Genomic DNA, 23728 nt, shown 5'->3' on the forward strand with positions numbered 1-23728 from the left:
ACCTGCCTCCACGAGCCGGCAGAAACAATTATTTACTTTTTTTGGTTCTTGTTTTTTTTCTGTTTTTGACGGAGAGCAACACATTTTTTATTTTGCTCAGCAACAGGCCACAGAGACTACTACTGTCTGACAGTACTGTAGTTCATCTCATGCCCTTCAAGTCCCAGTGTAAATTAACAAAGCCGCTCCCCTCATGCACAAAAGTACTAAACTAACAATCAAAAACCAAAGAGGAACTCAGAAATTGCCTGACGAAAAAAGAAAGAAAAAACGTTAAAGCAGCAGTACATCCGATTACAATAACAATAAAATAAAATAAAAATAAAAACCATTACAGCCAGGATAATGGCAGTCTTGAAGCCTCACTATCGCTGCTTACAGACGCTGTTACTGTTAGCGGCGTTTCTGCCAGAAACAGACACGTCCGGAGAAGAAAGGATCGGTGTTCATAAAACGCAGTGAGGCAGTGAGGCAGTGGCTGTGGCACGACGCTCCTCATCGTCGCCCCAGTGATTCACGCGCTCCAGCATCGACGGAGACGGATGTGCAAAAGGGAAGACTGGGGGGTCGAGAGGGGCAGTCAGACCGACGGAGTGTTGTAAAAAAAAAAAAAAGAGGACCGTTGCCATGACGGCGGTGCTCTCGTGGTCCGATCGAGAGGGTGGGGGCCCACGGCTCCATCAAACGCCACGGACTGATTCACAACGCCACTGCAGAGGACCTCTAAACCAACACCCCTGCCTTATTTGCCACATTCAGAGATATATTTACCACACAGGTATTCCCAGCTGCTGTCTGTCTGTCTGTCTGTCTGTCTGTCTGTCTGCCTGTCTGTATGTCTTCCTGCTTTGTGAGGGCTCCAGTGGGGGCCTGTGCTGTTGCACTGGCTGTGGGTGCAATGTCTGTTACTGCCCACCGTCTGCTACCGTAATAAATATTCATGAACGGGAGAAGAGCATATCAGAGCCCCTTTCTAGCTTCAGCAGTCTCAGAGAGAGAATTTTCCAAATCAAACATCAAACACGTCCAGCTGAAAATCCCTTTGGTAAACAGACCCCGTGCTGTGGAGCGATGGGATTACGTATGTATTATTTTTTTTCTTCCATGTTGACTGTTGTGCTTTTCCATTGATTCAGGACGAGCGGTGTTCTGGAAACGCTCTCCTGGCAGGTCTTCCAGTGTGGACTGAGACAGCAGCCTGGTGGAGCAGCCATTGGCTGGGTGAGTAAGACTCGCTGTCAGCGTGAAATGGGGCAGGAGGCCAATGAAAACACAGAGGACGTGGACCAATCGATGTGATCCGTATATTCCTTCACCCAATCACCAAACAGGACTGAAGTGCTAACGTCTACAGTGTGGCGTCTCCAAAGTTTACCGTTTAAAGTACATCAGACTCTTTGCATTGGTGCAAATGACAAATCTCAATAAATCGTTATGAAGACCTTTAAGATGGCTACTCGTTAAAAAAAAAGAAGTACTTGAGAAGGAAATGTCCAAGATGGGCAGGGGCAAACCCTTTCTTTCAGTCTCAACATTTTGGGGACGGTCTCTGTGTCTCTCCAGGGCGAAACTTTGCTATAAAGTGCGCGCCAGGTGTCCTTCAGAGCTCAGAGGATTAGCCACGGTGCGAACTTTCAAAAACGTCCCTCTGACGCCTCTTACCAGGGTACACACCTGACCCCCCCCCCCCCCCAGGCACAGACAGATCACCACTCCCAAGGCCCTTTGGAGCGAATATACAGGACAACATGCACGGCAGAGATACTGAGCTCTATCTGCAGCTCCTCTTGGCCCAGACCTCAGGAGTGAGCGAGAACCACTGAGATGGAAAACAAGGCGACTCGCTGTGTGTGTGTGTGTGCGTGTGTGTGTTTGGGGGGGGTTGAAATCTAATGCATTTCGGCACAACGGGGGGGGGGATTTCTGCAGCTGAGGTACCCATAGCTGGGTGGCAGCAGTGATTTTCATGTCTTGGTATTCTAGCGGGTGTGTGTGTGTATATGTGTGTGTGTGTGTGTGTGTGCGTGTGATAAAAACCGCTTTTGTTCCACCTGAATGAAGCAGGAAGCAGCAACGCAGAAAATGTCTTCCTTTGTAAGCACAGTGGAAACAGTGGGATGTTGGGAAGTTCCCGGGGGCGAAAATACAGGAGACACGTTAAAAGAGAAAGAGAAAGAGAGAGAGAGAAACTGCTTTCACAAGAAGGCAGACTCAAACCAGGACATCTAACACAGAGTGAGCCTGCACAGTAGAACCCTGATTACCTCGCACAAAACCACAAAATAAAAAATGTTCAGCGTAAAATGAACTCTGATAACAAGCTTAAAACTCGAAGAGGGTACACAGTGTTCCCGCTGGACACGTATAAACACTCCTGGAATTGATTTAACAGTCGGAATTTTTAGCTGTGCGCATTTGATATTGTAAAGGTGGCTGTGCGATGAGATGGAACACTGAGTCTCACGTTAGTACCACTGCTGCAACATTAGTTTTAACGTCTTAATGAAATACGCGATGAAACAGTTTTTATTTATTCCTGTTTCATCAGATGTGAAGTGATGTGAAGGCTCAGAGGGGGAGGACAAGGCAAATGAAAACCAGTTTCTTTAGTGACAGGAGAACGAGGTTCCAGGACACCAAACATGAGTGGAGTTGCCATAAGCTAACTCGGAAACTCACTGATTTGAACCAATAACGGTGTTTTGTTGAGGAGATAAAACTTTCTGTTGAGTTAAAACAAGCCAGACTGACAGAAAATCAGTGCGGCAGCCATCTTGGTGTCATCACCTTATTCCCCCACTGCTACGTTTTTGGCGGGAAGGGCGAGCTTTCCTTACAGTAGGCAGATGAAATATGTCACTGAATGACAGCGAGTGAGACGCGGCGGTGAGATGCTGATGGAAGGTACAGGTGAGGCAGTGAGATCTGTCATGTACAGGTGAGAATTTGAGATCGATGGATTGCGGAGGTGAGACTCTAAGGAGGAGAACCTGAGAGGTTCTGGTATGTGAGGTGCGGTGTTGAAATAATGAGGTGTGTGACAGAGGCAGGTGAAGAGCCTAAAATGGAGAAGGCAGGGTATATATACACACACACACACACACACACACACTCACAGACACACACAGGGACAAAATGTGAAAGCACACACATAGGGACAAATGTAAACACACACACACACACACACACACACACACACAATGGTTATGTTATGACGTCCATATGTCAGTTTGTAAGTCAAGTCAAGCAGAAACCTCAACTTCTCCACCACTGCGAGTATCTGAAAATACCTCATTTTGAGAGCTTTCTTTATTCACCAGGCTGCTTACAGCCAAGCCTGGGTTTCCTCACTGTGACGGGAATCAAAATAAGGGCCCCTACAAGTTTTATGAGGCAGTGTGTGTGTGTGTGTGTGTAGGTGTGTAGAGGGAATTGACTGAACAAGTCGGTTTGAATATAAGACAGCTAATGCAAGGTTTATCAGCGTCCCCCATGTGCAGGCTCACACACAAGGCAAATGTTTGGAGCATGCTAAAACGAAGTGACAACACGCCAAACATAATTCTGGGCACAATAAGATAAGAATCAACTGCTGAAAAATTCTGGGAAGCTTTGGGACCCCAACTTTACACGCGAATTAGGTTTTTTAAAAATTTTTGTTTATTTAATTTTAAGCGGCTGGTTTTGACGCTGAACAAATGAGCCGGAATTCCTGCCAGCAGTACTTTTCCGGTCCTTTGGGTGGCTTTTAATTTGCTCACAGATAAAAGTTCAGAGGAGTACAACTTCTCTCTCTCTCTCTTTCTCTTCCCCTCTTTCTGAGGCGGCTCCCAGGGCATCAGAGTGCCAATATTCTTCCGTTAAAAAAAAAAAAAACCCAGAAACATCCCTTTCTTCCCAATCATCCCAACATTTCATCACACTCACCACCCCTACTCCTGCACCCGCCTCATCGACCCTCCCACCCCCCTTCCCACCCCCACCCCCACCCCCACCCCCGTCTCCCCGGCTCCGGGACAGGCCCCGCCCCTACCTGACGGGAAGCGCTCGATGACGGGCTGGTTGTCCACCTGGAGCGTGGCGTTGCCGCCGCTGCGGGTGAAGCGCACCACGTGGTACTTCCCGTCGCTCACCACGACCGCGCCCTCGTCGATGGTGATGTCGTCCGTTCCCACGTTGAAGATCACGCCGATCTTTCCTCGTTCCTGAGAGGAAGAGAACGAAAGGTGGAGGGGGGGGGGGATTAGGAGAAATATCCCGTTTGGAGCATCAAAGTGCAACAGAAACATATTTTATCAGAAGGTAGAGTATGGCTGGGATTCAATCAACATTTGTCCTTAATTTAAACAACTGAAAGGAGTTAAATATATTATTGGCGGTCATGGATTTTGAGGTTTTGGCCTGTATTCAATTTACATTTGTCCTTAATTTTGACTTAAAGACAAATGCGAGGCACTTTTCCTTCATAAGCAGTGCCAGAATAAGTTTATGAAGAAAAAGTGTAACATTTGCATTTTCCTGAATATCAAAATTAAGGGCAAGTGTTGATTGAATGCAGGCCAAAAACTCAAAATCCACAACTGTCAGCAACAGGCTCGCTGTTCCAGTTCTGCGCCACATAAAAATACATGAATTCCCCCCAAATTAATTAGCTTGGAGAATGAATGATGAGTTAATTATTCAGCAAATGACGGACATCAGTTATGCAGGTCAGCGGCGGCAAGGGCAAAGAACGATATCTCACGGTCCAGCATTCCGGTCACATCGGCGAGGTTGCATGCTAGTAACGTGCTAACGTGCTAGCGTGCTAGTCCTCTTCTCTAGTAACGTTTTTATAGGTGGGCTGTTCACTCATCCTGGTTAGCGGGACGCGAGGGAAGGCCCCTGCACTACCTGGTCGGTGTTTGATTAGTAATGCCTGCGCCCGGCTATGCGGTGTGTAAATGGGATGGATGCGAGAAACAGATGTAATTCATCACCCTTAACCCCGCCTCCCCCTTTTGCTGAATGCTGTTAGCGCTGACAGGCCCCTACTGCTTCTGGTTGATTACAGACACCCCCTGCCCCCCCCCCCCCCCCCCCCCCCACCCACCCACCAAACCCCCCGCCTGCCTCCACTGCCCTTGGGCTGAGGAAAGGTCAAAGTCATTTAGAGAGATGCAGTCACTGTGGAGCTGCCGTGGGAGTCGGGGCGAGAGAGAGACAGAGAGAGAGCGAGAGAGAGAGAGAGGGGGGGGGAGAGACAGACAGAGAGAGAGTGAGACAAAGAGATAGAGGGAGAGAGAGAGACAGAGAGAGGGGGGAGACAGAGAGAGAGAGAGACTTTTTTCACAGTGATTCAATAAGGTACAGGCTGACTGACACCTCCCACACACTCTCTCTCTCTCTCACACAAACACACACACACACACACACGGACGCACGCACGCACACACAGCTATCCTCCTGAACCACCTGCACCCACTGCCATACACCTGTCATGTCCATTTAGGGTAGCACAGCATATCGAGATGCTATTCTGGACCTCCTTTGTCCCGGGCTATTTCCCATAATGCACCGTTCCTCAAGCCTTACACAGTGGTGTGCACTGGGTGCATATTTCACATTATTCCTCCCAGTGCACGTAATACACCTATTTTTTTTCATTTAGCTGTGTACATTCATTTACAGCTAGTGGTATGCCAGGTCAGTTTCTGGTGAAAATATATCGTTAGCTTTGGCACAGTTTAAAGATTCGAGGGTGATTAAATATTTTGGCCAAAATGATCAAAAAGATAAATTGAGCAGCACATGAGGTCAGCCGAAAGAAGATATATAAAAAAATAAAAAATAAATTTTTTAAAATTAATTTTTAAAAGTGCAATACACTAACTATAGCCCCCTACAGGCTCCAGCGAAGTTGACATGCTGTTCATGAATATCCAGTAACACTTTCCATGAGTAATATCTTTAAAGCGCCTGTAAAAACATACAGTAATTAACTGTAAAACGAAAAACACTGCTGCTCATATTCACACCATCTGAAGGCAAGCCCAGTCAGGGGCTGCTCAGCCAACGAAGCCAATTGTCAATGAAGCCATTTAACACACAATTATACAGCTTTACCAGTGAAACAGTGTCGGTAATTAGGCGGCCATATTGAAAAAGCAAGATGCTGGCTGGGAGTGGCTCTACCCCCTCAGATTTGTAATGGGGACACCAAAACATTATTGGCCTTGATTAAGACTGGGACTGAATACTAGAGATGCACTTTTGTTGTTTTAGCACTAGAACAGACAGAGGCCACAAATAGCCAAGCCATCATACTGGAAAAGGTGGTTCGGTAAGAGAGAGTGAAGCTCATCCACTGGGGCGACTGGCTAAGAGCGACCACAGGCGCGTCAGCCTTCGTGGTCCGGTGTGTGCTGGGACACGCGAGCCAACAGAAGGCGTTGGGCTACCTCACTGCATCAACAAGTCACCCACTGCAACAACACCCAGAGGAATGAGAGAGCCTTGCAGGGGGAAGGGAGGGAGAAAAAAAAAGAGTCGATCCAGCGTAGTTCCAACACGCGTTGTTGGTCTACGTTTCAATCCATCCCCATTTGTAAAATTAATTCAATCTTCCGGCGCAGTCATTTTCTTCGTAATATGAATACATAGCATTAGAGCGGGGGTTTAAAAAAAAATGTAAAAAAAAAATTTGTGCCGACAATTTGTAGATATTAACAGACAGATTAGTGTGAGTGTTCCGCAACATTAGGATGTTCCGCGCCTGGGATGTAATGACCCCATTAGACCAGGAGGCCCCTGGGAATTTGGGCTTTTTAAAGGTGATTTCTGCACTGCGGTAATGACATTTTAATGGCTGCTCCCTTAAGCTACGTATCTCGGTAAAAAAAAAACAACCTTAATCTCCCTGGGGTGAATTGGGTAGACTGCCATCACAATGCAATGAGGTTGGTGGGTGGGGGAGGGGGAGGCAGGTACCCTGTTAGCTGGCTTGATTGAAATGGGTCTATGATATCCAGGCCCTAGCAACCATTCACTTATGTTTTTCTTTTTTTCTTTGTACAATCATAAGCACTGCGAAGAGCTGCAAAGTTAAAATATTCTGTACACTGTCAGCAGGGTATGGCCTTCAATGAATGATCTTTCAGAAGCACTACTAGACACTTTCATAGGAACTACATAGACATTCATATATGCTTTTGTCAATAACTGCATATAGGCATATGGTTTTAAGGCATGACTAATGCAGCAGGTGGTATTACCTAGACACACCAAATGACCCAAACCATATGGCTACTCGAGGATATTGATATTGTAGATATTAACAGACAGATTAGTTAGCCCAGCAAGGTCACATAGCCGCACGTGTTAGCCCAGCAAGGTCACGTAGCCGCGTGTTAGCCCAGCAAGGTCACGTAGCCCCGCGCCAGCCCAGCAAGGTCACGTAGCCACGCATACATGTATGTCTATGTAGCGCTTATTGTTTATTTATTTATTTTTTACATTTTCTGCCATTACATTACAGGCATTTAGCAGACGCTCTTATCCAGAGCGACTTACACAACTTTTACATTGCATTTTTTACATTGTATCCATTTATACAGCTGGATATATACTGAAGCAATTTCGGTTAAGTACCTTGCTCAAGGGTACAACGGCAGTGTCCTACCCGGGAATCGAACCTGCGACCTTTCGGTTACAAGCCCAGTTCCTTACCCACTGTGCTACACTCCGTCCAGAAGTTTCACCATTTGAAAGAAGAGCTAAATGTTTTTCAAACACATTTTTCGATCATCCTCAGCTTTTTTTTTTTTTGGAAGCGTGTTGTTTCTACTGCGCGTTTTGTTGTGTTTCGGTAAAACACTTTTGGACATGGGGCCTGGGACCCGCTCTACAAGCAGTTTCCTGCTGTTGCGAGAGCGATACTGTAAACAGAACGCCGTGGTTTCAAATCCCAAGTCGGGACAGGAACGCCTGCGCGCTCCAGCGAGAAGGAAATGAACCCGAACAGCTTTGCGAAAACAGGGGCGGGGTGCAAAACGAAAAACAAAAAAAAAAACCCGAAACGAGCTGTGTCAGTAACCCACCCTCGGATGAGGGTGCCTGCCAAGCGAATCAATAATGCATCGCAATCTGTTAAAGCGAAGCCGTAAAAAAAAGCCTCTGGAGTTCGACGCAGGCGTCTGCTTACGGGACGCGCCTCACAGCGAGTCGGCGGAGAGCAACCGGCTTCCGTCCCAACGCCGGGCCGCCTCGGTCCGCTCCCGAGCGCGGTGGCGTCGGAAGTGGGACGGTCCACGCGGTGCATCGAAAACGTGCCGTTGAAGCCACGTGACCTTGCTGGGCTAATGTGTGGCTACGTGACCTTGCTGGGCTAACGCGTGGCTACGTGACCTTGCTGGGCTGGCGCGGGGCTACGTGACCTTGCTGGGCTAACACGCGGCTACGTGACCTTGCTGGGCTAACACGTGCGGCTATGTGACCTTGCTGGGCTAACGTGCGGCTACGTGACCTTGCTGGGCTAACGTGCGGCTACGTGACCTTGCTGGGCTAACATGCGGCTACGTGACCTTGCTGGGCTAACGTGCGGCTATGTGACCTTGCTGGGCTAACGCGCGGCTACGTGACCTTGCTGGGCTAACGTGCGGCTACGTGACCTTGCTGGGCTAACGCGCGCGGCTACGTGACCTTGCTGGGCTAACGCGCGCGGCTACGTGACCTTGCTGGGCTAACGCGCGGGGCTACGTGTCCTTGCTGGGCTAACGTGCGGCTACGTGACCTTGCTGGGCTAACGTGCGGCTACGTGACCTTGCTGGGCTAACGCACGGCTACGTGGCCTTGCTGGGCTAGCGCGGGTCTACGTGTCCTTGCTGGGCTAACGTGCGGCTACGTGACCTTGCTGGGCTAATGTGTGGCAGCGTGACCTTGCTGGGCTAACGCGCAGCTATGTGACCTTGCTGGGCTAACGCGCGGCTACGTGACCTTGCTGGGCTAACGCGCGGCTACATGACCTTGCTGGGCTAACGTGCGGCTACGTGACCTTGCTGAGCTAACGTGCGTGGCTACATGACCTTGCTGAGCTAACGTGTGGCTACGTGACCTTGCTGAGCTAACGTGCGGCTACGTGTCCTTGCTGGGCTAATGTGTGGCTACGTGACCTTGCTGGGCTAATGTGTGGCTACATGACCTTGCTGGGCTAACACGCGCGGCTACGTGACCTTGCTGGGCTAACGTGCGGCTACGTGACCTTGCTGGGCTAACGTGCGGCTACGTGACCTTGCTGGGCTAACGTGCGTGGCAGCGTGACCTTGCTGGGCTAACGTGCGTGGCAGTGTGACCTTGCTGGGCTAACGCGCGTGGCTACATGACCTTGCTGGGCTAACGTGCGGCTACGTGACCTTGCTGGGAGAAACCGCGGCGGAAAGCTCCGCAAATGGGCAGGGAATGTGAATGAGGCTAATCAGACTGGAGAGGCCTATCCATTACGCCTCTCCAAAGCCAGGAGTGCTCGGATTTGGGGATCTGAGCGAGCCCGAGAGAAAGAAAGAAAGAAAGAACGAAAGAAAGAAAGAGAAGAGCCAGGCAGAACCACGGGGCCTTAAGGTGCTCAGAGATCAAAGGCTGCCTCTCCGTGCCCCGTCTCCTTTTGAAGATGTCAGGAAGCCGTTTCTTTTTTAACCTCCTCGCATAATCTACTGGAGGAGGGGGGGTGTAGCAGGTTGGGTGGGGATTGTGACTTCTTCAGCGTTAGAAGTTATACCTCAGACAAAAAAGGGGTTCTTTGGCTTGTCTCCATAGGGGAACCCTTTTCAGTTCTTTATAGAACCCTCTATGGTAGGTGTGAAAAGTGTGACACTGTGGCTCCCAGACTGAACCATTTTGCCCGACAAAGAACCCTTGAACTAGACAGGGCTCCTCTATGGAGACACAGAGGAGCCTTCTGGAACCTTTTCTTCGGAGTGTGTAGCAGTCTTGCTGGACACCAGTCTCAAAGGAAAATGGATATCTCACTTCCTATGTTTCTATGCTTCTATGTCCAACTGAATGCTGCTGGTCCACTTGAATGTCTAATTCCAGGGTGTCAGACTCCAGCCCTGGAGGACCACGGTGTCGGCTGTTCGAGTGATTAATTTAAGTCATTGATTGGCTAAAGAGACCGCAAAACTAGTTCTCAAGGCTTTAATTGGCTGCAGATTGAAGGGAAACCACAAATACCTGCTGACACTGCGGCCCTCCAGGACTGGAGTTTGACACGCCTGGTCTAATTAAACTTTGCCTCTGGTTCATTTTAAAAAAAAAAACGAAAAAAAAAACATATTGACCTTCTGCAGAAAACTGGTAATAAATACGACGTTCCAATTATCTATACATGTTAAATGAGAACTGCAGAGTTAAAATTTTATCAATTTCAAGGAACTGTCCTTGGACAGTAGAATGCTCTACTGCCCATATGCACATCACTCACAATTCTGAGAGAGAGAGAGAGAGAGAGAGAGAGGGAGCGAGAGAGAGAGAGAGAGAGAGAGAGAGAGAGGGAGCGAGAGAGAGAGAGAGAGAGGGTACAGGTGGAGTTCTACACAACTATTCACAAGTGAAAACAGAGATGGAGAAAAGAGAGTGAGAGAAAGAGTGTGAAAGTGCGTGGTGAGTGTGAAAAAGTGAGAGTTGGAGCGAGGGGGAGAGGGAGGGGGAGATAGAAACGGACAAAGAGAGAAGAGGAGAGAGAGAAACAAACAGAGAGATAAAGGGAGAGAGAGACAGGCTGAGGCCAGCTGATGGTAATCCGCGCTTCATTGCTTGGGCAATGGCCCGTTTGACTGTGCGTTATACCTTTTAAAAAAAAAATAATTGTCTCAAGTTTACCAGCAACCCTTTTACAGCTCCCTGTGACAGAGGCCAGCCAGAGGGGAATGGACGGAGCGGAGGAAGGGGGGGGGGGCTGTTTTATGACTCTTTATTAGATCCGGTGTGCAGAGAAATACCCATAAATCTGGCCTTCCTTTTCATATCGGCACGGGACGTCTAAACACCCCCAACCCCCTCACCCCCAGCCCGAAATCCCCACTCTATGGGGGTTTTATTTCGCTTTTTTTAAAGGACGGAGATGACGGAGACTCTGCTGGCTATTCAGGGGATTTACACTGCACCCCTCAGTATCACCCCTCTGAAAAATTTCCCAATGATGAAATAAATTAGAGGGATGACGGCACTAGCCTGGTCTCTGTAAGAGCAGGGAGACAGGACCGTGACAAAGTAGAGACCCGGTCGCTAAGGGGGCGGAGCCGGGAGACAAGCCACTGTTACCAGGGGGAAGACAACCGCAGCAACACCGGTCGGTGCGAGCGCGATAATATTAAAGGTACCAATTTACAGGGACTTAAGCAGACATTATGACATCACAATGGGGCCATTATTGTGCAGATAATGGAATTCTTAATCATTCGCGGGCATTCCGAGACACTTATTACCAGTGACAGGAAGTGGCGGCGGCGCGAACGCAGCCTCGCACCGCGACAATATGTCAAGCGCTGCCGGCATTAACGTGAATGGTTATTAATGATGGCGACTGCAAGCAGCGCAGAATGGTTATTAATGATCACGACACCTGCCGTGCAGTCCCATGAACGTTGGCTGAAGGTTATACGTGTAAACCCCCCCCCAGAGAGAAACCTTAGACACTCCGCCTACTACCCGGGTGAAATGTCGGAAATATGTTCTGAATCAAGTTACCCGTTAGAGGGAGGGCTGTGGGTTCGACTAGCATCCCTACACGTAGCGTACACGTCACGTTCATAGTTGTACCAGTTTTCAACATTCCTGTTCTCACTCCTTTCGCTTGTACAAAGGGAAACAGTCTGTGCCATCAGCAGATGGGGAGGAGGGGGAGGGGGGGTAATCTTATCCATCGAGCGCAGCTAAGGAAGCGAGGAAAGGGTGCAAAGAGGTAAAATGGAAAGAGTCCCCAGTCTTCAGCCACCAATCAGACAGGCAGAACATCTCAATCACTCAGCATCAAAGACTTGAGAGCGTAGGATAATCATTGTGTCAGAGCACAATGCTATCTTTCCCAGATAACGCTCGTCTTTTATCTCTACTAAATGAATTCTATATGTTTTTGTGTCTCTGTGTTCTAATAATTGGGCTCAATTAAAATAAAGTCTAATTAAAGGTCTTGGTAATTTCCTGGTAAATTATTGCAAATTGTTAATGTTAAGCCATTTCGATAATGTTTGCCCCATTCCTGGAGGAAATCCTCAATCCACCTCTGAGGCAGAAGAGAATAGTAGTAGTAAGAAACAGCCAACACCGTAAGACAGTACGCTACACTGGCCAGGGAAATAGGGTTGCAATTTACCTGTAGGAGGTTGCAGGCTGAAATCTCGGAAGGGTTGGTGGGGGGAGGGGGGAGGGGGGTGGGGGATTGTTGACATGCCCGTGAGCAAAGGTACTTAACCTCAATGGCTTCAGTGCACTTCCAGCTGTACAAATGGATGTGTATGTATTAAAATAAGTATGTTGTGTAAGTTTACTGTGAGTAAGAGCGTCTTGTGAAAGGCCTTAATGGAAGTATAAATGAGGAAAGGGGTCTGCGCTTCTTTCCTTCTGGTGCTCTTGAGCCGGCTGCTCTGGCAGGGATGAGGACAGTTGCCCACTGATGCCCCGGCTGCCATTCAGAGCTCGGTGGAGAGGAGGGCCCCCTCTCTCCAGGCAACAGGAGACCCAGACCCCTCTGAGCTCGGTGGAGAGGAGGGCCCTCTCTCTCCAGGCAACGGGAGGAGCCCTTGGGCTGAAGCGCCTCTCCTGCCAAGTTCATTTGTATGAGTTCGCGGTAATCTCCAGCAGTCACCTTGAGGAGCCGCCGGCATCTTCTCATCCTAATGGTGTTTTCTCTCTCTCTCTCTCCCCCCCCTCCCCCCCTCTCTCTCTCTCTCTCTCTCTCTCTCACTCTACCCCTCTGTCTCTCTGTATCTCTCCCTCACTCCCTCTCTCTCTCTCTCCTCCCCTCTCTCTCCCTCTTTCTCTCTCCCCCCCCCTCTCTCTCTCTCTCTCCCCCGTCTCTCTCTCTCTCTCCCCGTCTCTCTCTCTCTCTCCCCCGTCTCTCTCTCTCTCTCCCCGTCTCTCTCTCTCTCTACCCCTCTGTCTCTCTCTCTCTCTCCCCCTCTGTATCTCTCCCTCACTCTCTCACTCTCTCTCTCCCTGTCCCCCTCTCTCTCTGTCCCAAATCTCCTCGATTTGCGGCACGCACGCCATCACAAAAAAGAAGAAGAAAATGAACACGGAAAACAGACAGCGGACTAAAACAAAGGATCAGATCGCATTATGATCTAATCCATCAAGCGCAGGGCCTTAGCAGCAAGGAGCGGGAGAACTGCCCCCCCCCACCCCCCCCACTCACGCCTCTCCGGGGATCCGTACGGCGGTAACACAGCGATACGGGCCCGGGTGAGGGGGGGTTGGCGGGGGGGGTGTACAGGTGGGGGATGGGGGGAGCAAACTGCAAAGTCTCCTCCCTCCCCTGTCTTACCCGGGACACACAGAACCGCGCGACCTTCCCGTGACCTCTGCTGGAAGCTCTGGTTCGTGTGCGAGTGCGCATTCAGCAGCTGCTTTTGTCACAGCAGGGTAAACAGCTTACACTTTATTACAGACAATCCCTTTATTCAGCCGGAGGGTGCAGCGGCAATGCCCCCCCTGGGAACTGAACCAGCAACCTCTGTGTTACAAGGATGGCAGTACCCTAACCATCATGATAAAGTGCCGTTTTTGTTTGTTACAGGTCCCTGTCACCTGTAACCTGAAAGCACAGGTACGGTATTCTAACATGCAAGGGTGGTATGGGGTGTGGCGGGCAGGGGTGGATTGAGGGAGGAGGGGGGTCAGGAGTGGATTTTGGAAGAGCGTGCTTGCGGTTCATCTGCCGGCTGTGCTGCTTATTCAGCGCCAGGCTTAATTAGCCCGCAGTAAAAGCGCGGGGGCGTGTCGCAAGGCTGCCACCGCCATGCTGAGCCGGAGGAGGGCGTGGCTGGCTGGGAGGGACCGTTCCCCTGCGCCGACGCGCGGAGGAAGGGCGAGCTAACTAGCACCGCACGCTAATGGGCTCCACGCCAAAAACCCATCATCCTCAGTGAAGCGCTCGCAGAACTAGGCGCTCGCTCGCCTGGTCGTACGCCGTCGCGTTTCGCCGTTCTCAAACGCAAACGATGCGTTAAGTGTCACCGTGTTCGGTAGAAAACAATGCTGTTGCTGTTGCGCCAACCCGTGCCCAATACCCACCTCCCTAACTGAGACCCACAGTCCCCGCTGGTACACATAAACGTCACATTTCAGTATCTTACGGCTCACCCTCCCCACCGCCGCCTACCCCCCCTTCTCAACAGCTGGGCTTTGGAGTGCAGTGGGAGCTGCTCCTCATGACCAGATGCTGGGGGGTGGGGTGGAGTGGGGTGGAGGTGGGGGGGGGCGAAATCCCAAGCGGGGACTCTCACGCAAGCGAACGTGCCCTTTCCAGAGTAAGAAAAAAAAACAACAAAAGTAAATCAAAGAAAACGGAACAAATTGGACACGACGTGCGTCTGTGTGTGAACAGAGGGGGAGGGGCTGAGTGAATGTTTGGGGCGGGAGCATTTGGGACAGCCCTGCGTGCAGAGCGAAGTCTCCCTGCACTCCGTCCCGTACCCCCCCCACCGTCTGAGACCAGGGCTGGTTGCCCTGCAGCGGTACAGGGTGGGGGTGGGGGGGGGGGGGGGGGGGGGTGGGGGGGGGGGTTGGGAGCGCCGCTTGGCTGAGCATATCACAGCATCACGGCAAGGGCCCGGGGGGCTTTAGGGACCTGCGCTGCCAGGTGGAGGCTGTTGTCGGGGAAACAACGTCTCAAACCCTCAAACTCCCCCCCCACCCCCTCCCCCACCACTAACTCTTCCCACCTCTTAACAAAAAAAAAAACAAAAAACAAAAAAAAAAAGGAATATCCACTGGAAAAGACATGAACTGAAAATCATATTAATGGGAAATTAAGAATATTTCACGCCTCTAATTTGGTTCCTGCTTCTAAATTGCTTACCTTTTTTTTTAATAGTTATTCACTTTTTTTAAAAAGGCTATTGGCTTAGCTTAAACACAGTACTATGCACTGTTCTGTGGCCGTGGCATAAACCACCGTACAGCAATGCACTCTGGGACTGCTGACTCGGCTGCGCAGTCTCACGCTTTGAAAGGGCGCTGACTGTTCTCAGAACCAGCCTCGGTGTTTTTACATCACGGTTCTTATTTATTTAATTTATTTTTTTTCCCCCCCTCTTCCTCCAGTGCAGGTTCCCCTTAAATCACACAAACAGAAACCGTCGCGGCGTTGTTGGGTTCGCCGCCCCGGCTCAGGCGACCCGAGGACCGGGGCGCGGGTTCGGGAAAGGAGTCGTCTCCCCTGGTACGCTCCTGTGAGAGCTCTCTCCTCAGCACCCCTCGCCCGGCCCCGCACCCCTCCGCGTGAACTCAGGTGAGTTTTTTGTGTGCGACACGGGGCGGGGGCTACGGACGGAGACCGCCCTTTTCGGGGCGGGGCAGAGAAGGACTTTGTGCCACGCCCTGTCGTCACGGCGACGTACGCCGCCTCACTGACCGGACCGAATCCATCTTTTCGCGGCAGGCGGCAGTACGCGGGCCGTATTATTACGTTACAGATGAAATACACGCGCGGAGATCGATCGCGCAGGGTGTGCGTACATGCAGGGTCCACAGAAGCGGCAGGGCTGCAGAGCGATGGCTGCTGTAAATCTGTGTTTTCAGGGAAAAGGGAAGAAAAAGCTCCACAAATGTTTACAGCTGAGGAACTAAAGAAGGAAAGAGAGAGATGTTGGAAGGAGAGAGAAACTCTTTGGGTGCTATCAGGGGCTGTGTGTGTGAGTGTGTGTGTGAATGTGTGTGTGTGTGTGTGTGTGTGTATGAGACTATTCGTTTTGGCAATCCTCCACAAATTCATTTTGAGGATAAACATCACGCAGCGAATGAGCACGACCTTCAGATAATACCCAGAATGCACTGTGTTTTCAGTCTCCATCACTGCCCTCCACCCTCTATCACTCTGTGCCTCTCCTTCTCCAGCTAATGCTTCATTGGGAGGGACAAAGTCCCCCTTGCAGCCCCCCTCCCCCGCCCCAGTTTTCACCGCAAGTATCAAAAGACTCGATTTAGAGCAAAGCCAGTATGTCAATACATAAACACATTTAATCTGTTCTGCGGGAAACGACCAGGCAGAACGAAACGGCAGGACAACAGCCAGCTCTAGCGAGGCAAAAAAAAACAAACAAACAAAAAAAGAACCAAAAAGGACTACCATTACCCCCAAATCTAACGCGGACCGGGAGAAGAGCAAACATCACTCGACTCCCGTCTGATTGGGTTTAAAGTTCGGAGTGTCGCGCTGGAAGCGCTCGTCCGACTGAAGGCAGCTTTGATCGGAAGCGCTGAGATTCGTCCGAGACGGGATCTGATTTCCGCGACCGACTCGCTCTCACGCGCCGTCCGTCCGGGTGGGGGAGGGGTGGGGGGGGACTCTGCGCGAATCGTACGGAGCGCTGTGGGGTGCGGTGCAAGGTGAAATTTAATCAGAGGGGAGCCGCGGCGGCGCGCAGAGGCTAATATTTGCGCTGCGGCAAACTGTGCAAACAGGGATAATCAGTTCAGAGCCTCTCCGCTCCGCTCTCCTCGTCCTCCCCCGCCACCTCCCCGCACCCCCACCCCAGTACATCTCTCCCTCTACCTATCCCTTATCGCTCCTCTCCTTTAATCTCTCTCCTTTCCTCTCTCCCTTTTTTCTCCTTCTTCTTGCTCTTTCCCACCCATCTCGCACTTCAAAGTTGAAGGCTGTGTGTGTGTGTGTGAGATAGAGGAAGGCCGGTTATTGATTCTTAAGTTCTAGGCGCAGACCACACACACACACGCACAAACACACACCACACACAAGGTGGTAAAAAAAAAAAAAAACACTCATCTCCAAAGGCACACACTGCTAAGGAAAGCCATTGCCATGGTGCTTCTTCATAAATGCAGGGACATGCACTTGTGTGCGCACACACACACACACACAAACACACACACACACACACACCAGTCAGGACCACAGCCCCCCTCTCTCCCATCTGCTTCACCTCCTCACCCAAGCGTGCCGAACACAAGCTCAGGCCGCGGGCTGAGTGGCCCACACAAACATGCCCACCAGATGGGTCCTGTGACCTGTACAAGCCTCCTCACACAAACCCGTCCTTACATAACAACACACTCAAGGATCCGCACAGTTTCAGTGCCACGCGCAGGCCAAGGTGTGCTGCTATATTCTTATCAAGCTACCAGTAAAGAGTACCGTACTACAGCACTAACGCACCCATGCTATTAGACTGGAGTAAGGTAACATCTTCACCAAACTAAGGTCTACAGTGTAGACTATAGCAGAGGCTTCACAAATCACAGTGTAGAGTATAACCGTGGTTTTACAAAATTACTGTGTAGAGTATAACTGTAGTTTTCCAAAATTACTGTGTAGAGTATAACTGTAGTTTTCCAAAATTACTGTGTAGAGTATAACTGTAGTTTTCCAAAATTACTGTGAAAAAGTATAACTGTAGTTTTCCAAAATGACTGTGTAGAGTATAACTGTAGTTTCCCACACTACAGTAAAGACCTTCTCTCCTCATTATCTGTCCTTATGTTCCAGAAGGGCTGCGTGGCCGGTTCTCATCATTATATGTTCATATGTTCTAGAAGGGCCGAATGACCTGTTCTCGTGTTCTTTTTTTAATTTTACCTCACTGACTTCTTGGGAGTTCAGGCCTGGTTTCTGGCTCATTTTTTCCTTCCGTAACTCTGTGCGCGGTCTTTGTGACAGTTCTCCGTGAAAAGCGCTGTACGAATAAAATCAGACGTGAGTAGACTCGATACGGTAGAAGGAGCAGCGTCTCAGGGCGCCATTAACGGGCGGAAAAACAACACGGGCGTCCGCTAGGGAGGCGCGGGACCAGGAAAACAAGCCGATCACAGAGGCTCAGACCGGTGCTCGGCTGCCCCTCCCGACGCACGGGGAGGAGCTAACCAGCGGCAGCCTGGGAAAACCCGGGGCTCCGGAGAAAAGTGTTGGGGCCATAGCAACAATGACAACAACAACAATAACAAAAACAACAACAGCAACAACAACAAAGAAAACTACAATAACAACGGTGACAATGAAAACAGCGACGACGAAGACAACGATAGCAACTCATTTATACATAATTAAAAAACCTAAAGTTTAGGTTTAGGCTGAAGGTTGAAAGTTTCCATAACAGCAGCCTCAACACTTTCTACTCTAAATATCTGTTGAAATAAATAGCAAAAATTATCCTAACAAAGTGGTTTGATATATATATATACACACATACAATTTCTCTCTCTCTCTCAATCTCTCTCTCTCTCTCTATATATATATATATATATATATGTATACATACATAAATGCGTTCTAGCTGATGACATCATCCCTGTAGGAGCCTGCATGTGAAGTGAAAAGGGTGGAGTGGGCGGAGCAACGGGAACGTTAAGCTGCAGTGGCAGGCAGCTGTGGAGCCAACTGTCCCCGCTGGCGGGGTTAAGCACGTTCCCCAACACCCCCGTCCCGTCCTGCTGTCAGGACCCCTGATGGACAGCTTAATCTAACCCCCCCCCCGTCCGCTCGCGGGACGTCAGCGGTCACCCGCGGGGACAGCCTTCCCCGCCCACGTCCGTGACCCCGATCGCACCCACCCGCCCGCCTGTTCTGACTACGGAGAGCCAGGAGGGTCAAAAAGAACGACAGACTCGCAAAAACCACGTCGATATTTATTCTAAATGCTAACACATTATTATGGAAGAAGCTCCATTGTTTTTTTTTTGTCTGCGTATATCACAGTTTGGAGCACTGGATTCATGTTTTATAATAACCCTCCAGGTATTTTAAAACCTTAAAAAAAATATTCAATATTGAATGACAAATTGTTTAATATGGTTTGTCCACCAAAGAAATGTTCAATAAACTACTGAAAATGGCTTAGTAGCGGCTCTACACCTTTACCCTCACTGAGAATGCCAGGATCTATGGATAAGCAAATTGGCAATGTTTGCTGCAGCCATGCGCAGACCTTTCTGTGGTGCGCTCCTGTAGAAAGAAAAAGAGCTCTTTTTTTCGGGGTGTGCCTGTGGACCCCGGCGGGTGATAAACAGGAGCTCAGCTCGGCAGGCGGTCCTGACCTCCTGCTGACTGCTGCCACGGCGACGGGATTTCCGCGGCGACGGGATGCCCATGGCGACGGGATGCCCACACCGGCGCCAGCCCCAGGGTCTCCGTGGCGATTAATCACTCACTCGTCACCGAGGGGAGCTCGGAGGGATGTAACGGATTCAGGTAGCGCCCGAAACCGCTCCTTTCCCTCCTCCCTCCCTCCCTCCGTCCCCTCCCCTCTCCTCCCCTCCCCTCCTCCCTCCCTATCTCCCTCCATCCCCTCCCCTCCCCTCCTCCCTCCCTCCCTCTGTCCCTCCCTCCGTCCCCTCCCCTCCCCTCCCCTCTCCTCCTATCCCCCCCCCCCCCCCCACCCCCCACCTCCCCCCCCTCACTGGAGTAATCTACGTTTCATCAGCGATGCGGGGCTCCTGCGTAGTGACACAGCGGTCCTGCGCGCCTCCGCACGGGCGGGGGATTAATCTGCGCAAATTCGCGACGCGTCAGCGGGAATCAGAGGAGCTCGGCGGGCGCGTCCGTCCCTCCCGCCCGACCGCGTGCCTGTCCGTCCCCCGGACGGCCACGCCCACCTGTCTGTCCGGGGGCTGCCACGGCGATGAGGACACAGTAAGCTGGACGTGTGTAATTTACGGTTCGCCCTGAGACACTGCGGCTCACCTGCAGACCGGTCAGAGTGAACCCTGACCCCCCTACTCCTCCCCCAAATGTGAGCTCCTGCTGTGTGTGTGTGTGTGTGTGTGCGTGTGTGTGAGCGCGTGTGTGTGTGTGCAGGGTTCCACAATACCAGTGCGAGTTATTCCAGAAATAACATTAATCACTGTGACACAACATCCTCATTCACTCCTTAGAGCAAAAAAGTACAGGCAGAAACAGCGTGTCAAACTCATTATTATTGTTCTCAAACACAAGCAGGAGATGAGTCTCTCTGTGTCCCTCTCACTCTCTCTCTCCCTCTGTCTCCTCTCCATCTCCCTCTCTCTCCCTCCACCCCTCTCCGTCTCTCTCTTCCCTCTGTCCCTCCCTCTCTCGCTTTGTCTCTCCCTCTCTCTCCCATTGTCCCCCTCTCCCTCTCTCTTTCCACCCCTCTCCCTCCATCTTTCTGCCCTCTCTCCCTCTCCTGCTTTCTCCATCCCTCTCTCTCTGCCACATCTCCTTCCCTCCCTCCCTCACCCTGCCTCTCACTCTCTCTTTCTCCATCTCCTTCTCTCTCGCTCTTCCTCTCTCCCGGTGCCCTGCTCTGCCCGACTCTCCCCCCCCCCTTCGTTTCTCTCTCTACCTCCTCTCCTCTTAGTCTCCTTCTCCCTTTCCCCCTCTCTCCTTTGCTCTCCCACTCTGTCTCTCCCTCTATCCCCCCCCCCTCTCTCTCTCTCTCTTTCTCTCTCCCACTCTCTCTCTCTCCCTTTATCCCTCTCTCTCTCTCTCTCTCTCTGTCAGAAGGCTGCTGTACATTATGGCCAGTGGCATAATACAGACTGTGGAGTCTGCAGTGTCATTCCTGCCCAAAATAAAACCTCTCTTCTCACCACCCCCCCCCGCCCCCACCCCCACCCCCCAGCGCCTCGCCCTCCACCCACACACGGCGGCTGCTTGGGCGCGCGCGGTTGGCGGCTGCCTTCGTTTGTTTGTGTGTGTGTGGGCGCTGACTGGTGATCTCGTTGGTATCGGGGGCAGGCCTTTAAAAAAAAAGCGTTAGCCACACGCTGCGCGAGGGTCGCCTCTATGTCCACACCGCGGCCCAGCCGAACTGCTCCAGGGGGGCCCTGTGGACCAGCCCCCCCCAACGCAGCGCCCCCCCCCCGTCACCATGCCACAAGGCAGACGAAAGAGTCACTGTGGGACAGGGGGTCCTGCAAACATCTTATAAAATTAATCATTTAGGGACGCCTCTCTTTTCTGCTTTCAGCCGTTGCCCCAGATGCGTTACTCTTAATTATTTACCAAAAATCCAATATGAAAACATACACACGGAAACAGCAACAGATACACACACAGGCATGCAGGCACACTAACACACACGCACAGGCATCCACACACACACACACACACTCACATGCACGCGCACACAGACACAAACACACACACACACACACTGAGTACAGGACGGGGTATCAGACTATCTGAAGTCCAGTGAACTGTGACTCTGACTGATAGCTCATCAATATCCCAGGTTCTCTGTCATTCTCTGCCCCCCCCCCCCCCCCCCCCCCGCCGCCCACTCCCGTGCGATCTCCCACCCCCACTCATGTGCCATCTCCCACCCCCACTCCACAAAACCTCATTCCTTTGCCAAAAACACATTTTTAACTGAAAGAAAGAAAGAGGGAGAGAGAGAGAAAGAGACAGAGAGTGAGAGAGAGAGAGAGAAGAAGAGAGGAGGCAGGGTGTTGCAGGAGGGGAAGTCTGAGAATGATCCTCAGCCCATCACAGGGCACATGGCTCCATAAATCTTGTGCACACAGACTATCTATAATTCATCCTGTGGACCCAGAGCCATTTCACCCAGTCAGGACTATAAAAAAGGGATCGCTCACCGACCTGAAATTCCGAAATAGCGGGTTCATTTTCCAAAAAAAAAAATAAAATAAAATAAAATAAAAAATTGTCGCCAGTCTTCAAAGCTGCGGGCAATAACAAAAAAATGCCATTTTTCAACTCAAAAGGCCAGACGTACTGAGAGCACAGGTATGAGGAGGAGGAGAGAACCCGCAGGGTGCATGTGGGAAAAACCAGCGCGACGTGTGATCCATACTCCTGCGACTTCTTTGTGACACCACCATTTTTTTTTTTTTGTCTTTGTTTGGTTCTAGGATTGCGAGTCGTTCAGGATGGGGCACTATGCCTGGTGACTTGACTCAACTACCTTAGGCCAATCATAGGTGGTGATGGGGAAAAAAAAATGCGTGGGATTACTATTGCATAGGCCATTTTAACCCTTTAAGGCGTGAGATCACAAACATGTGATTGGAATGTTCCTAACTGAACATTCTGATTCTGATGTAACAATCACTGCTGGTCACTGAAACCAATGGCGTTCTAGAACACTGAACCTTCCAAAAAAACCTACTCTTCAAAGTGTTAAGGGGTTACCACAACTGAACGCTTTCTCTCAAGCAAACAGCTGGTCTGACCATCCACAGCGAATGACCCTCTGAGGATCTCAGTACTGGAGATGGGGCTAAGCCACATCCCGTTGGAAACCCAAACGCACCTGTCCCCGCCCTGTCAGAGCAGCCTTTATTGGGACAAAGACACAGGAAAAGAATGGGAAGCACATTGAATTTCACTGAAATATTATGGAAGCCCTTATTTGATAGACCCCCACCCCCCTCCCCTCTTGGTCTCAGCCTTTGACCTATGCCTCCTTCTCAGAGCTCAGAGGGTGTTTCTGGTGGAAATTAACAATATCCTACTTTAACAAGGAATCTATTAATTAGGATGTAATTACTGCTTCCTGTAAAGCACTTAAGGCTATGGTGCATTAATTAACTGAGAGGCAATCAAAATGGCAGGGGATTATTTATTTTTTTACATCTGTTTGATTCGGGGGGGGGGGGGGGATGCCGGTCTTTTTGACAGATGGGACATCCAAAGGAAGGCAACGCTCATCGAGCAGCAGAATACCAACATCACCATCAGCAGTACAGAAACAAAAACACCATTTCCCATGATACACTTGCCTTTTAAACTCGCAAATACTTTCAGTGTCTACGGCTTGTTCTACAACATAAAATAATCAAACTGTACAAGCCCAGAAACTACAGGAGGCCTCTGTAGACAGCAGCAGTGATTCTAACACTTCCTGGCAGACAGGGCCAATCACAGGGAGCCGCTGCCCTCTGGTTGAAAAAGCATTGTGACCTCACTCACTGAAGTGCATCTAGAAATTTTCCGTGGAAATGCTTCCTTATAAAACTTCCTAAAATTACCATTTCAGATATACGTGCCCAACTTAAGCTTGATATCTGTGGAGGTTTAAGAAGCTCTGGTGTCATTCACACACGTTCCTGTGCCACGGGAGTGTGTGTGACCGTCTCCAATTAGGGAACTCTTGATCACATACAGACCTCTCAGCCTTTTGGGCATGTTTTCTTATTCTGAAAAATGTCTTCATGATTCTTCTCACAGAGTCACTTTACTTCAAGACAGGCAGTAACAGCCAAGACGATGTTTGATGCACATTAAACAGCAGCAACAACAACAACATTAAATATTAATTAAATAGACTAAAACTACTGCTGCTGCTCCTGTTGCTACTGCCACTACTACTACTACTTCTACTAATACTACTGCTACTACTACTACTAATAATAATAATGAAATAAATCACAATCATCCATTATTTCATTTATTTCTAGAACATACCACCTCAACCTCAGTGCCCATTCCGTGTTAGCTTCCTGCCTTTGAACAGAAAAGCGCACATATTTTTTTTTTTGTTTGTTTGGTATTAAGTACGCATTGAAAGGCTCTGCTTGTCCAGCCTCCTCCGGGCACCGA

The 23728-nt window shown here is 50.2% G+C and overlaps 1 protein-coding gene across 3 annotated transcripts in view; it reads right to left on the minus strand.

The window, feature by feature from the left end:
- Positions 1-23728, minus strand: part of nrxn2b (neurexin 2b) — a 631318-nt gene that overhangs the window by 43621 nt on the left and 563969 nt on the right. For all 3 annotated transcript variants that reach the window (XM_035408766.1, XM_035408765.1, XM_035408763.1), the window contains one exon: positions 4034-4205. In XM_035408766.1, the coding sequence (XP_035264657.1) occupies positions 4034-4205 (172 nt within the window). The remainder of the gene's footprint in view (positions 1-4033; positions 4206-23728) is intronic.

Source organism: Anguilla anguilla, chromosome 3 (assembly GCF_013347855.1).
Source record: "Anguilla anguilla isolate fAngAng1 chromosome 3, fAngAng1.pri, whole genome shotgun sequence".
NCBI classification, from domain to species: Eukaryota; Metazoa; Chordata; class Actinopteri; order Anguilliformes; family Anguillidae; genus Anguilla; species Anguilla anguilla.